The sequence below is a fragment of the Mya arenaria genome, chromosome 4 (assembly GCF_026914265.1).
Source record: "Mya arenaria isolate MELC-2E11 chromosome 4, ASM2691426v1".
NCBI classification, from domain to species: Eukaryota; Metazoa; Mollusca; class Bivalvia; order Myida; family Myidae; genus Mya; species Mya arenaria.
In genome coordinates, this window is record NC_069125.1 from 50,076,841 (window position 1) to 50,091,869 (window position 15,029).

The 15,029-nt window shown below is 39.4% G+C and overlaps 1 protein-coding gene across 1 annotated transcript in view; it reads right to left on the minus strand.

Moving 5' to 3' along the window:
• Positions 1-15,029, minus strand: part of LOC128230268 (MAM and LDL-receptor class A domain-containing protein 2-like) — a 97,444-nt gene that overhangs the window by 66,342 nt on the left and 16,073 nt on the right. Inside the window, exons 31-59 of the mRNA XM_052942388.1 lie at positions 14,737-15,002; positions 14,531-14,613; positions 14,074-14,258; positions 13,538-13,797; positions 13,171-13,261; positions 12,818-12,961; positions 12,343-12,608; positions 11,823-11,994; positions 11,427-11,567; positions 10,863-11,128; positions 10,621-10,705; positions 10,182-10,361; positions 9,462-9,613; positions 9,058-9,174; positions 8,370-8,478; positions 7,970-8,107; positions 7,550-7,704; positions 7,127-7,313; positions 6,729-6,803; positions 6,381-6,521; positions 5,783-6,039; positions 5,214-5,301; positions 4,772-4,927; positions 2,635-2,829; positions 2,370-2,525; positions 1,609-1,746; positions 1,098-1,357; positions 608-905; positions 219-490 (exon numbers count right to left, since the gene is read on the minus strand). Coding sequence (XP_052798348.1) covers positions 219-490; positions 608-905; positions 1,098-1,357; positions 1,609-1,746; positions 2,370-2,525; positions 2,635-2,829; positions 4,772-4,927; positions 5,214-5,301; positions 5,783-6,039; positions 6,381-6,521; positions 6,729-6,803; positions 7,127-7,313; positions 7,550-7,704; positions 7,970-8,107; positions 8,370-8,478; positions 9,058-9,174; positions 9,462-9,613; positions 10,182-10,361; positions 10,621-10,705; positions 10,863-11,128; positions 11,427-11,567; positions 11,823-11,994; positions 12,343-12,608; positions 12,818-12,961; positions 13,171-13,261; positions 13,538-13,797; positions 14,074-14,258; positions 14,531-14,613; positions 14,737-15,002 — 5,033 coding nt within the window. The remainder of the gene's footprint in view (positions 1-218; positions 491-607; positions 906-1,097; positions 1,358-1,608; positions 1,747-2,369; positions 2,526-2,634; positions 2,830-4,771; positions 4,928-5,213; positions 5,302-5,782; positions 6,040-6,380; positions 6,522-6,728; positions 6,804-7,126; positions 7,314-7,549; positions 7,705-7,969; positions 8,108-8,369; positions 8,479-9,057; positions 9,175-9,461; positions 9,614-10,181; positions 10,362-10,620; positions 10,706-10,862; positions 11,129-11,426; positions 11,568-11,822; positions 11,995-12,342; positions 12,609-12,817; positions 12,962-13,170; positions 13,262-13,537; positions 13,798-14,073; positions 14,259-14,530; positions 14,614-14,736; positions 15,003-15,029) is intronic.

Here is a 15,029-nt window from a genome sequence, read left to right on the forward strand (position 1 = left end):
TAGCAGTCATATCTGAAATTTTGCTATACAACTATAATATCAGCATCCTCTAAACACTGCAATAGTGAATAGAAAACTTCTTGTTGTTGCTTTTCTTTCTGCAAAACTCTATAATTTTGGTATTTTTTAATTTAATCACAAGCATGATATGATCTTAATGAGTGAAACATATTACTTAAACTGTAAAAAAATAATTAAAAAGCAAAAAAGCTGCGTACATTTGTGACCTGTGAGGTGGCACTTCCTCCTGATATCTGTACAGTTCCCTGTTTCCATGCATTTGCCTGGTTCCCATTCCTGGTCCACACTGCTGTTCCAAGACTGCCATTCTGGGACAAGTATACATTCAGGGCCTTTACATGAGGCCCATACATGTGGTACCAGAACTTCATACACATGGCTGAGGCCCCATTGATCTTTGGGCTGATTAGACGAGCCAAATCACCTGGCCGTCTGGGCGCAGATGTCTCGATGTACATGTAGTAGCCACCTGAAATATTTATTATTTTGTGAAAAATACCGCAGATATTTACTAAATGAATGAACTGACGATATCTATAAAACATTCAAAATTGATAGAATATTTATTATAAGTAAAACACCTCACCTCCGCTATGATCATTGGTGGGCCCTGTTCCAGATGTCCCTGTGCGTCCTCTTTGCCTCTTCCAGTCAAACTGGTCAGTCCTGTCCTGTGTCCATGCGCATGTGTTTGTGTCAAAGTTGCATGTGAATCCTGTGGGTATGGTTGCAGGAGGAAGGGTGGTTGTGACGGTGGGTGCGGTCACGGAGAGGCTTGGGTTGGCACTGGCCGGAGTCAGTGGGCATGACTGAGTGGAAAATGAGATATCATCGACAGCCATATCACCACGGTAGCCATTTCCTCTTACTGCCTCTAGCAGAATCTGAAAAAATTATGTCCATAGTTTATCAATTGATCTTATGTATTATTTCATTGAAGGAATTGATGAAATGAAAAGGTGGTAGAAAGATTATAGCACTGTGTGTACCTAATTGAATGAAAAATATATTTTTTATAGCTGAAAATGAAAAAAAAACACATAAATACCAAGAGATGAAAGAGTAAGAGAACCTACCTGGTACTGGGCATTCTGGGTGAAGCTAACAGCCCCCTTACTCCACTGGACTCCTTGGTTCCCTGTTAACTCCCAGAGCTTTACAGCAGCCCCATTGAGGGGCTGGGCCCAGACACGCAGGGTACCGATGTTTTGACCATACATGTTGAAGTAAAACTGAATACACTGTGGCTGACCATTGCCAACCAGAGTAGCACTCTGAAATATGGCATTATCGCCGGGTCGTCGTGGGGATGAAGACTCAATGAACATGTAGTGTCCTGTAATATAAAAAGATGAAATAATATACATGCATTTTAACAATTATTAATATATTGATGGTAAGATAACATTTGATGTATTGATATGTACAGCCAATCTTGATTCAATATGGAATAAAAAAAAACACAAGAAATTAAAATACATGTAGTACTGAAACGTATCGAAATGTATTTTCAAGTGACATTTGTGCGCTTCTTTTTAAGGTTTGTAATTAAAACACAAAATAAAATAAAATCATGGGTTAATGGACCTGTTTGGTTTCTATATGTGTGATCTCCTGACGGTCCAGTGCCTGTGGTTGATGTGGTACCACTGCCCCGCTGCCAGTCAAATGTGTCATTTCGTGTGTTCGTCCAGCTACATGTGTCAAGCTCAAAGGTACAGCCACCTGAAACAATGACAAAGCACATGTAAGAAATGGGATCATCAAAAGGAATTTTAAAGCCTTAAAATATGATACAGAATTGAGATTGAACATGAATATTTACACTCTTTTTGTGTTTTCTAAGATGAATGTATATCAAATCAATTGCATTCATATTCCAATCAATGCAACATCTTCAGAATGCCTCTAAAATTAAGTTTGATTGCAGTAAAATGTTTGTAATGTTGACGAAACAGTACATTAAGGATGCCTCAACAGCCAAACATAATCTTTGTTCAATTGTCTTGGAAATGTTTTTTTCAGGTCTGCAATTTGATTTTCAAAAATTTGCAAGCGTGTGAATATAAACATTAAATATTTAAAAATAGTGGTTTATTTGTATTAAAACTAATATATACACTTGCTCAGCCACAATACATAAATATTCAATCCTTGATAATACGGACAAAAGTTCATGTCTTGTAATACAAATTCCTGGAATGTCAGACCAGCTCAATTTAAGATAACACCACTGTAACATTTAAGCATGTAAAGGATTGTCAGTAATGAACACTGTAAATACCAAGCTGCACGATTTTCTTAGAAATATACTTTCATAGTGATACAGTATACATCTGCCATCCTACCTCTAGTTCCGCCACAACTTCCCGCCTTCACAGTGACGTCATCAATGGCGATGTCTCCTTTGTACGATGTGCCCCGAATGCCCTCAAACACGACGACCACATTCGGCTGTGACAATGGCACCTGAGCCCGTATCCAGTTGGGTGTTCCCTGGTTACCTATCAACATGAAAGATGGTGTTTTAAAAATACTATTTCATTGTTAAATCTTGGTGGATGTTGCAAAATATTATCTTTTATATTAAATGACTAAACTGATGTCAAATACCTTGTCGTGTGAATACAGGCTGGCCGTTAGCATTATTATAGCGGAGGTACACATTCAGGGTTCCTGTGTTCACTCCATACATGCTGTACCAGAACTCGAGACATCCAACTGCTGGTCCCGTGTACACTGGGGATAGGAGTCGCGCAATGTCACCCTGGCGGCGAGGAGCTGATGCCTCGATGTACATGTAGTGGCCTACAAAGAAATGTTTTAATACATCAAATAAATTGAATTGCAGAAATATTTTGCTGAGCCAGAAATATTTTCCATCTATAATTATCATGAAAAACAGAAATGATATACCTCCATTAGTCACAGTTTTAAAATTTAAAACCATGCAAAAGGAGCTATATAAAGAGCAAACTATTTAGTTTATACTAATATCTTTAAGTTTGATTGTTACAAAAGCTAATAGCCTATGGAATCACTCTCGAGGCCTTTTACTGGGTTGATACCAGTACTGGTGTCCTATTTTAGAGGCCAGGAGAAGTTAACCCTAGTGGGGATCAAACCCACAAAGTCTTGGGTGAGAGGTTGACACCTATACCACTTGACCACCCTACCCCTGATGGTGATCACACCCAAAACCTCTTGGGGGAGAGGCCGACACCTATACCACTTGACCACCCTACCCCTGATGGGGATTACACCCAAAACCTCTTGGGTGAGAGGTGGACACCTATACCACTTGACCACCCTACCCCTGATGGTGATCAAACCCAAAACCTCTTGGGTGAGAGGTGGACACCTATACCACTTGACCACCCTACCCCTGATGGTGATCACACCCAAAACCTCTTGGGTGAGAGGTGGACACCTATACCACTTGACCACCCTACCCCTGATGGGGATCACACCCAAAACCTCTTGGGTTAGAGGCCGACACCTATACCACTTGACCACCCTACCCCTGATGGTGATCACACCCAAAACCTCTTGGGTGAGAGGTGGACACCTATACCACTTGACCACCCTACCCCTGATGGTGATCACACCCAAAACCTCTTGGGTGAGAGGTGGACACCTATACCACTTGACCACCCTACCCCTGATGGTGATCAAACCCAAAACCTCTTGGGTTAGAGGCCGACACCTATACCACTTGACCACCCTACCCCTGATGGTGATCACACCCAAAACCTCTTGGGTGAGAGGTGGACACCTATACCACTTGACCACCCTACCCCTGATGGGGATCACACCCAAAACCTCTTGGGTTAGAGGCCGACACCTACCCCTGATGGGGATCAAACCCAAAACCTCTTGGGTTAGAGGCAGACACCTATACCACTTGACCACCCTACCCCTGATGGGGATCAAACCCAAAACCTCTTGGGTGAGAGGTGGACACCTTTACCACTTGACCACCCTTCCCCTGATGGGGATCACACCCAAAACCTCTTGGGTGAGAGGTGGACACCTATACCACTTGACCACCCTACCCCTGATGGGGATCACACCCAAAACCTCTTGGGTAAGAGGTGGACACCTATACCACTTGACCACCCTACCCCTGATGGTGATCACACCCAAAACCTCTTGGGTGAGAGGTGGACACCTATACCACTTGACCACCCTACCCCTGATGGTGATCACACCCAAAACCTCTTGGGTGAGAGGCCAACACCTATACCACCCTACCCCTGATGGTGATCAAACCCAAAACCTCTTGGGTTAGAGGCCGACACCTATACCACTTGACCACCCTACCCCTGATGGGGATCACACCCAAAACCTCTTGGGTGAGAGGTGGACACCTATACCACTTGACCACCCTACCCCTGATGGGGATCAAACCCAAAACCTCTTGGGTTAGAGGCCGACACCTATACCACTTGACCACCCTACCCCTGATGGGGATCACACCCAAAACCTCTTGGGTGAGAGGTGGACACCTATACCACTTGACCACCCTACCCCTGATGGTGATCAAACCCAAAACCTCTTGGGTGAGAGGTGGACACCTATACCACTTGACCACCCTACCCCTGATGGTGATCACACCCAAAACCTCTTGGGTGAGAGGTGGACACCTATACCACTTGACCACCCTACCCCTGATGGGGATCACACCCACATCCTCTTAGGTGACAGGTGGATACCTATACCACTACAATGAGTCCTTTAATGTACGTACCAACATTAGTTCCATATGTGTGGTCATTTGTTGGCCCTGTGCTGGTGGTACCAGTGGATCCAGAGGTGCGCGACCAATCAAATTGCTCTGTCTTGTCCTGAATGTAGGCGCACAGTTGGGCATCCTCGAAGTCACACGCCACACTGCTGTTACCAGCTGCAAAATTACCAACAATACGTATTAGTAATAATACGGCATTACAGTTAAGGTCTCTCTTTAGCTGTAAAATTGATATTTAAAGTTGTCTTTATTTTATTAATTAGTGCTAATATAAATGTGTCATTTAATGACAACAGTAACTGTAATCGCCATTTCATAGGATAACTATTTAAGAAAAAGTGAAGAAAGAAAACTTTCCCATAAAACGTCCACTCTTATCATATTGAGCTGATTTGCTGTAAATTCCCCTATTTTTGCATAATTATGATTATAATGCCCCTACTTGACTGACAGGATCCACTGTTCATGCTGACGTCGTCAATGGCGATATCACCACGATAACCACCTCCAACTACACCTTCTATAACCACCTATAAACAGAAAATTGATTAAAAAAAAACTTCCATAAACAGTAAATAATGTGCAATGTTTGTGTGTGAATTTATTTTACTGATTACCGTATGTTTTCAATATCCCTGCCAATTATAATTAGTTAAGATTATACTAAACTTTAAGCTGGATTGTGATGACAATTAAAGTCTTTTCTTGGGTAAAAACCAGTACTGGTGTCCATTTTGAGAGACCAATAATAGTTACACATATAAACTTAAAATAGAGCGTTCTAATAATGCCTTTTGGGTTACAATAATCATTTATAGAGCAGAACCCATTCACTAATTAGACACAGTAAAAGGACTTGCCAGGAACATATACAACTGCATTGTCATTGTTGTCACCATTAAAGTTTTTTCATGACAAGGACATTGACCCTGACAATGGCATCAAGCCAAGTCAAATTGACAACACCTTGACATGACAAATTAAAAATAGCTACAGGATATGAAAGATCACCTGGAAATTGACACCTGAGTTGAGGTCAACCAGTGCCTGTTTCCAGACAGCTCCCTGTGTGTTCCTCTTTGAAAAGATGGGGGTGCCAAGGGCGGGGCCTGTCTTCACGTAGACGTTGAGTGCGTTGACATTCTGGCCATACATGTTGTACCAGAACTGAAGACAGAACTGGCCTCGCGACTGCTGCGGGCTCACCAAACGGGCTTTGTCATTTGGACGACGGGGGTTTGATGTTTCAATGTACACATAGTAGCCACCTGAGGATAAAGTAACAATGATTTACACAAAAATTTCATATCTAAATATTCTTCTGCAATTCAAAGTTTTTTTGCTGAAGCATATACATTTGTATCAAAACTTAATTACCGAAACTGAAACTGGTGTTTATCATCAAATTCATGCATTTAAACAAAATAGCATAATGTATTTTACATCACAAGATTATAATTTTGTAGTAAGGTTTTGGCTACCTGTCTTATCCCTGTTAATTAATTAGTCGTTGACATTTTATTTTTAAACTTGGCTATGTTTCAACATGCAAAATACAAATAATTGAATGCAATGCAGCACAGATATACTAGTTCAGAAGAGATCATACTTCCGGACGTGTGGTCAGCAGTTGGCCCAGTGAGGGCAGAAGAAGTTGCACCCTGACGACGAGTCCAGTCAAAGTTGTCTCCCTTGTCCTGGCTCCACTGGCAGAAGTCTGTGTCAAAGTTGCAGTCAACAACCCCAACCTCTGAAGAAAAAAACGAGATATTATCATCTCAGTCAGTTGAATATTTTTTCAATCAACAAAAAAGCTTTTCAATAAATGAGAAGGTTAAACATTTTCAGATGACCAAAAACAAACACATACAAATTCACTAAAACAAGCTATGAAGGTTTTGTGTAATAGATGTGTGCTTCTGACTTCAGACAGTTATAAATTATGATTGTTGCTTACGTGGTGTGGTAAGAATAGTGGTAGGAACAGTTGGAGGCACTGATGAGCCGTTAACCGCTGCCTCACTTGGTTGAACTGAAAGTAGAGACTTGTGCATTACATAGTATCACACTCTATACAAAGATCATTTATAATTTTAAGATAGAATTTATCCATATCCTATCATGACAACCACTACCCATAGCATTAGTTTTCTTTTCTGAATAACCCATACACAATGTGAACAGGGTAACCAACTATACAAGTAGCCTCAATGCAATAAGCTATATTATTTTAATTATAATTAAGATGTATAATGTATTCAATTTAACATACAATACACTAGGAGGTTCAAAGGTTTGCCATCTGAAAGTTCTTTCATTCTAAATAGAAAATTCAACATTGTTTGAAGTATATACCTCCACATATGGAATCTGTGAATGAGATGTCATCAATGGCAATGTCTCCCTGGTAACCACTGCCCCGCACGCCTTCTATGATCACATGGTAGGTGCCCGATGACTTGATTGGGGCCTGACCATTGAGCCAGGTGCTGCCATGGTCACCATTTACTGACCAGATTGTCTGGTTAGAGCCTCCATTAAACTGTAAAACAAGTTAATATCATGAATAACATTTCATTAATTGATACCCAGACTATATGGGTAAATGTATCAAATGTACAAATTAGCTTTAATCCAAATTAATATTAGGAAGCCAACCTCAGTACAAAAGCATACTATAAAGGTCAAGTAGTTGGTAGAATTCTGTTAGAACTTTTTTTGCAATATTTCGTCTTTATACCAAACCGTAATTGTACTTTTCCCATCCATGTACTATACCTGTACATAGACGTTCAGTGAGCCGATGCCAGATCCATACATGTTGTACCAGAACTTAAAGCATCGTCCAGTGGTGGGTGGAAACTGTTCACTGACCAGCCAGCAACGGTCACCAACCTTTCGTGGAGCTGATGATTCCAGAAACTGGTAATGACCTGTTGTGTGAAAACAGGAGAATTGTCATATTGTTATAGTAAGCATATGTTACAAATCACTAAAGTAAGGTAAAATAATTAAAGAACCTAAGTTATCATATTTTGAAAATTACTTTGTTAAAAAGTTATGGTGATGTAAATTTACATCTTCATTATAATATGAAGCATTTTTTTTCAAATCTTTCCTTATTTTCATCAGACAATTTCACTTGTACACATCTCCAACAACTATTTCAATGTAAATTGATAAACAGCACCTACTTACCTCTAGGGTTTCCGAGTGTGTGATCGTTTGTGGGTCCAGTGTTGCCACTTGTTGTTGAACCAGTTCCGTCCCGCCAGTCAAAGTTATCATTCTGAGAGTTTTCCCATGTACAGCGGCCATTCTCAAATGTGCAGCCACCTACAACAGATAGTTGCATAAAATTATTTACAAATTAACTCATTTGGCAAGGGATGAGTTCAAATAAAGTTCTTACTGCTATTTTTTTCAAGAGGAAAGTACCTGAATCTGCACTTGATTGTCATGACATTTGGTGAAGTCAAAATTACTGGATAAAACAAACCAATATCAAGACAAGAATAAAATGGTTTTGATAAATTGATTTTAATTAGCTAGCTTTTTCATTCATCAATAGAAATGACAATGTAAGCTAAATCTCCACCTGGGCTGGCACCTGCACCTCCTGTGCTGCATGCACCTGCTGATAACTGGATGTCGTCAATGCCGATGTCACCATAGATACCGTTACCACGGATACCCTCAAACACAATCTGCAAAGGCAAAATAATTACTAAGTAAGGCCAATTTGGATCAAGTGCAGGATCTAGGATTCCATAAAAGCTATTTATAGCTCAGTTGATAAGAAGCTATGAACAAATGGCAATTGGTGTGTATTTGGAGTTAACACCCTTTTTTAAACTGAACATAGGCAGGACTAAGGTGATACCTTTTTATATAAAACACCAATTGACTGACAAAACTTGTTTTAATGATTAATTTAATAAAAATGAATTGCAAAAATAGAGAGACAGTGTGATTCAAACCTCCACTGCAGAGGTATATAATGATCTATTTTAACCCCTCCACTCTTCCGACCACAGTATTCGAACTTGTGTGTTATGCACATAAGTGTTTGATATTAAATCTCTGAATCAATTTTGGAATTCAATCGAAAAATCAGTTAAATTAAACTTCACCGCGGGTACAAACCTATCATAGGTAGGCATCTAATTGGCTTCCTAAGACTTCATATGAGTATATCTTAGATGGGAATGGCAAAGCATGCATTATTTAAATGGATCAGAATTACACTAACACACAATTTCACACAGTTCCTGCTATAAACATACCTGGAAGTTGTTGGAGATACTGGATGCTTGCAGGGTAACGAGGGCTTTGTTCCATTGGTTGCCCTGGGAACGTGACTTGGTCCAAACTGATGCACCCAGGGCACTATTCACCTTGAGCTGCAGGCAATCAAGTTTGTGAGAAATAAAAACCAACATTTGTCAATTTGAACTCTATAAAATCTATTATCTATGAAACACTGTGAAATTTCATATGCAATGATGATTTGACTACTTGGTAGATACATAAATTTAATTTGTGTACTGTAACAGCGTGACTTTGTATGTTTCATTTACGATCTAACAATACATAGTAAGCTGGCAGATCAAAAACAGCAACAACAACAAAAATTAAGTCTATAAAACACAAAATTCTTTTTGAAATATATTTACGGAATAGCTTTTACCTTGACATTGAGGGTGCCAATATGAGTGCCGTACATGTGGTAGTAAAACTGAAGGCATTCAGCATTACTTGAGGCATTGTACGTTTTGGAGGTAAGGCGTGCCATATCATTCTGGCGACGAGGAGAGGATGTTTCAATATACATGTAGTAACCTGCAACAGAGATTAATAAAAGTATAATCATTTTAAAGGCAGAGTTATGTGCCTTGCTGTTTAAGTTTGTATTGTCTCTAACAACAAATGCCAGTTTTATTTAAATATCTGGCCTGGTTTTTGATTTACAGCCAAGTTTACAGTATTTCAGGCGACAAAGCCAAAGTTACAGCAATACCTCCACTCTTTTTCTTCGAGAATCAGGCAAGCTAAAAATAATTTTGTAATACTAGTAACTTTAAGCTGCACTCTCATAGATTGAACGCTTTGACAATGATATTTTTTTTTGTCTTAGAACGAGCCAATTTTTGCGAAAATCAATGGAAACCCCAATTATATAAGACAGCTGACAAGAAAGTAGATCGCAGATTTTTAAATTTAAGTTTTAAAATTGATTTTTTATGCATTTTTCTTAAACCGCTAGAAATGGTTCAAGCCATAAATGGAAATATGAAAATCTACGATCAGATTTTTTGTCAGCAATCTCTTATCATTGGTTTGCAGATATTTACACAAAAATTTGCTCTTGCCAAGACAAAAAAAAACAACAAAATCAAGTGTAACTGACCCGCGCCTGTTCCAAGCGTGTGGTCATTCGAGGGTCCAGTATTGGCAGAGGATGTGCGGCCTCTCTTTCGTGTCCAATCAAACTGGTCACCACTGCGGTCATTTGTGTAGCCACACAGGCCACTCTCAAAGGTACATGAGTCTATGGTTGGGCCTCCTGGAGCCTGGGTTGGGTTAGTGGCTGTAAAGGAAACAGTTGAAGGCATTCACTTTCATGGGGTGATATTACTAAAGAATCAATAATCAATCAAGAATTAATAGTTTAATTTGTTTTTTGTTAGAACATTGATTTTGTACAGTTTCGTTTAAGTCAGCTGATATTTTATTTTATTGAAGTCAGTGCAAAGAAAGGAGAGAGAACTGCTGCATAGTAAACCAAAAAAAAACAGCATTAAATGTTAAAAAAAATCAAGAAACTTTTGCTCAACTCCTGTAGGTACCTGAGCACAGCCCATTGGTGAGACTTATATCATCAACGGCAATGTCTCCAGCATAGTTCACACCTCGCAGGGCTTCAAGCACAACCTGTGGTACACACATGGAAAACCAAGCGTTACTTTTGAGAAAATAAGCAATAATACTGATGAAGTATAGAAATAAAATTGCAGCCTGTCAGATTAAAGCAGTATAGTGCCTTTTCATTCTTTTTCATAAAAAATTCAAAATTTTTAATCCATCTTACATTGTATCCTGTGGTTGCATTGATGACAAAGGACCCTTGAATCCAACGGTTCCCCTGTGTTCCATGTCTGGTCCAAACAGGCTGCCCCCTGTTGGCCCCTGCCTGGATGTACACGTTGAGGGTGTTGATATGGGGCCCATACATGTGGTACCAGAACCGCAGGCACTGGGGACCAGCAGGGGATAGGGGAGACTGCCGGGGGCTCACCAGACGGGCCGTGTCGTTAGGCCTCCTGTTTGATGCCTCGATGTAGATGTAGTAGCCACCTAGAACATAGAAATCAATACTTTGCTTCAGATAATACAAATATTATTATCATGCCAATTCTTGGATAAATATAAAATAGGATTGTTATTCTTTCAGATTATTAGTACATGTATTTTTTGCTTAAGTTTGAATTGACTACAAATAACAAACATGTACATGTTTCTTCACAAAATAACAAGTACAGAGGGATCTATTTTCATACTGTCACTTCTTTAAACCTTTATTGGCATATATTAACTTAAGTAATAACGCAAGAATTTTGAACAATTTAATTCAATCAAACATTAAGCCACATACGTCCAGTGGTGTGGTCAGAAGTAGGCCCAGTGTTGCCAGAGGTGGTTCGACCCCGCTGTCTTGTCCACTGGAACTTGTCATCCGTAGCCTGTGTCCAGGCACATATACCATTCTCAAAGTTGCAGTTGAAAGAGTTGGGCACTATTGAGAAAATAGAACCAAATCTTAGTTTAAGAATCATCACTACCAAGTACATGTTAAGCAAATAATGGATTATAATAGTCCAGCATATTCCATTCAACAGGATATATAGTAAAACTTTAGTCAATAAAATCAGACTTTAACAATGTTGGTATATATGTATTTACTGAATGTGCTTCATTGGAAACTCTCTTTGATAATTAACCAAAAGAAGAAAGATATCTCACTTTAGAAGACATCAAAACATAGGCTTACTTGATGTTGCAACAATGGTGGTTGTTGGTTGAGTACTTGTAGGAGCAGGAGTTGTGGCCCCTTGTGGGAGGGCGTTGGCCGGGGTGAGAGCACACTGTCCACTAGTCATCGACAGGTCATCAAGAGCAATATCACCAAGAATACCAGAACCAACTTGTCCCTCAAACACCACCTAATGTGAAAGACTTTTTTATTTAGATAATCCAACAAAACAGAGTGCAGTCAGAAATATAGTTACAAATCCTAAAGGAAGAAATGAATTTGAAAATTGTGCCCTATAGCAGTCTTCATTTTTGTTTTTAAAGGCTTTTGTCTAAAACATGTCAGACCATGAGCCAGGGCATCTCTGATTACAACATATGATATCAACTTTTGTTTAAGTTCTGATTGCATGCATTATCAATGAAAACTGATACTCTTATTATTTCATCAAGACAAAGGATATAATTGAATAAATCTAATATGACAATTTTGCACTCCAAATCTATATTCACAAAAGATATCTATCAAAGGCATTTACCGTGTATTGTATGCTTGACTGCAATGCAACTTGTGCAGACTTCCATCCGACTCCCTTGTTTCCTGTAAGAGCCCACATGGGGTAGCCTGGCATGGAACCATTTTGGGAGATGTAGACAGTAAGGGAGCCGACATTTCTGCCAAACATGCTGTACCAGAACTGCAGGCACTGGGGGGTAGAGCCAGTTGCTGGCAATACTGAGCTCTGTAACCAGGCACGGTCACGATTTCTACGAGGTCTGCTTGCCTCAATGAAGAGGTATGTTCCTGAAATATCAGATAAACAAATCATAATCATGAACTTGGGTGAACATAGAGCCATTAATGATAAATATATGAATAATATGAACATCATTTGTCAACAAAGTACATTTCAAACTAGAAATAAATGGTGTATGAAGTTTAGATATTTGTGATAATTCCATGATGGTAATGAAAAAATAAACTGATTAATTATTTCTGCACAAACACCTCACCATTAGCATTTCCCTGTGTATGATCTGCTGATGGCCCAGTGCCACTTGTGAGTGTGCCCCCCTGCTGTAGTGTCCAGTCAAACTGATCGCTTGACTGCACATTAGTCCATGTGCACAGGTTGCTCTGGTCAAAGGTGCAAGCACCTACACAAGTACAGGAATAAGAAGCAAACATGATCTAGGCAAGTCCATTCCTGGAATCATTTTTTTTGTTGAATTTAAAACTTCATTTTAATAGAAATCAAAATTACAAACAGTTATATGATGGTAAAATATAAATGACTTGGTAATGTGTATCAGCATTTGTAGATGTATTCAAACACAAGGAGTTTTGCTAAATCAATTACATGTACCTAGTACACCACAGGATCCTGTCTTGACAGACACATCGTCAATGGCAATATCACCTTGGTAACCATTTCCTACCACTCCCTCAAACACAATCTAAAATATGTGTGAAGATCATGTCAATATGAAACTATATCAGTGATTAGGGATTCATTTTCTTACAATGATACTAGGAAAAAACAACACTTAAAATATTGTTAAGATCTAATCAGGCACTCTATGTTATATATGTAATATTATATATGTACATATATAAATTTATCACAAACTTTTAGTTATTTTTTATATTTTGTGTAAGATTTAAGATCACATTAAATTCCCTTAACCACGCAATGAATAAATAATGGAATCAAACCACCAGTAGGTTCATACCTGGAACTGCTGCTGTGATGGGTTAACAGAAACTTGCCCCTGGGTCCAGCGGTTCTGTTGGTTCCCTTTCCGGGCCCACACGGGCTGACCCAGCTGCCCGCCCTGCTTCACGTACACGTTCAGAGAGCCAATGTTGTTCCCGTACATGTGGTAGAAGAAGCTCACACATATTGGAGTGTTAGTTGAGCTGGCTGGGGATAGCAGACGGGCCTTCTGACCCTGGTGGCGGGGATTTGAGGTCTCAATGAACATGTAGTGGCCTGAAAACAAGTACATTCTACATTAGTTCTACTCTACTTCAAAAACGTAAGCATGTAAGCATTTTTATATATTACAAATGCTTATCTTTGATGGACAAATGTATTTGTTGAACCTTCGATGTATTAATTTTTAAATTGAGAATGCACATAGATATCTATACTATATAGATTTTTTTCTTTAGTCATTTAATGAAAATGAAGCCAATAACATAAAGCCTAGGTCGTGTATTACAATCATCCTATTTTAAACTTGTTCCCAGTAGACCAATTCAATACCAGTTTTGGTTCCTAGTGAGTGGTCTGCAAATGGGCCAGTTCCAGCCGAGGAAGTAGAGCCAGCATTACGGATCCAGTCAAAGTCATCAGTGTTTTTCTCATTGGCATAACCACACATGCTGGTGCTTTCAAAGTCACATGACAGAGGTGAGTTCACGTTGGGGGCTCCACTGGGAGCTGGGGATGTCAGGGCTGCAAGGGGCAGGTCATATTATGCAGATAAGAAATATCATACTTTAAGTAATACAACATGCATCAACCTACATTACCAGAAGTCTTGTTAAAAATGCTAAAATGTTTAATTTAATGTTTTTAATATTGATCTTATTACAAAAAGATTAGAATTTCATTCCATCTGTCTTAAGGTTTCAAATGCAAATCCATATCAAATGATTTCATATGATGTAGTGATTGAAATCTTTATCAGAAAGATCCAAGATATTTCAGTTAATTACATAGACAGGCGCCAGAGGTGATGTTTGTGTCGTCAATGGCAATATCTCCCTTGATACTGGTTCCTCTCACTCCTTCTATCACAATCTGAAACACAAAGTCATAGCACGGCTATACAGATGATACAATCTCAGTTTGTCTACAATTACTACATATTCTTCTTTAATGACCAATTTAAATTAATCACAGACAACAACTCCACAAGTATACCTGATAAATGCCAGGTCCAGTGAGAGAGACCTGCGCGGGTTTCCATGTTGCACCCTGTGTGCCCGAGCGGGTGAATACTGGGGAGCCAAGACTGTTTCCCTTCTTTGCGTAGACATTAAGAGCCCTGATGTTGTCCCCTAGCATGTTATACCAGAAGGAAAAGCACTGGACTTGACCAGCAGTCAGTGAAATGGTGGGGCCAATTATCTGGGCCTTGTCTCCATTACGTCTGGGGGCAGATGTCTCGATGTAAATATAGTATCCATCTGAAGTCATTATGAATTATGTTGAAA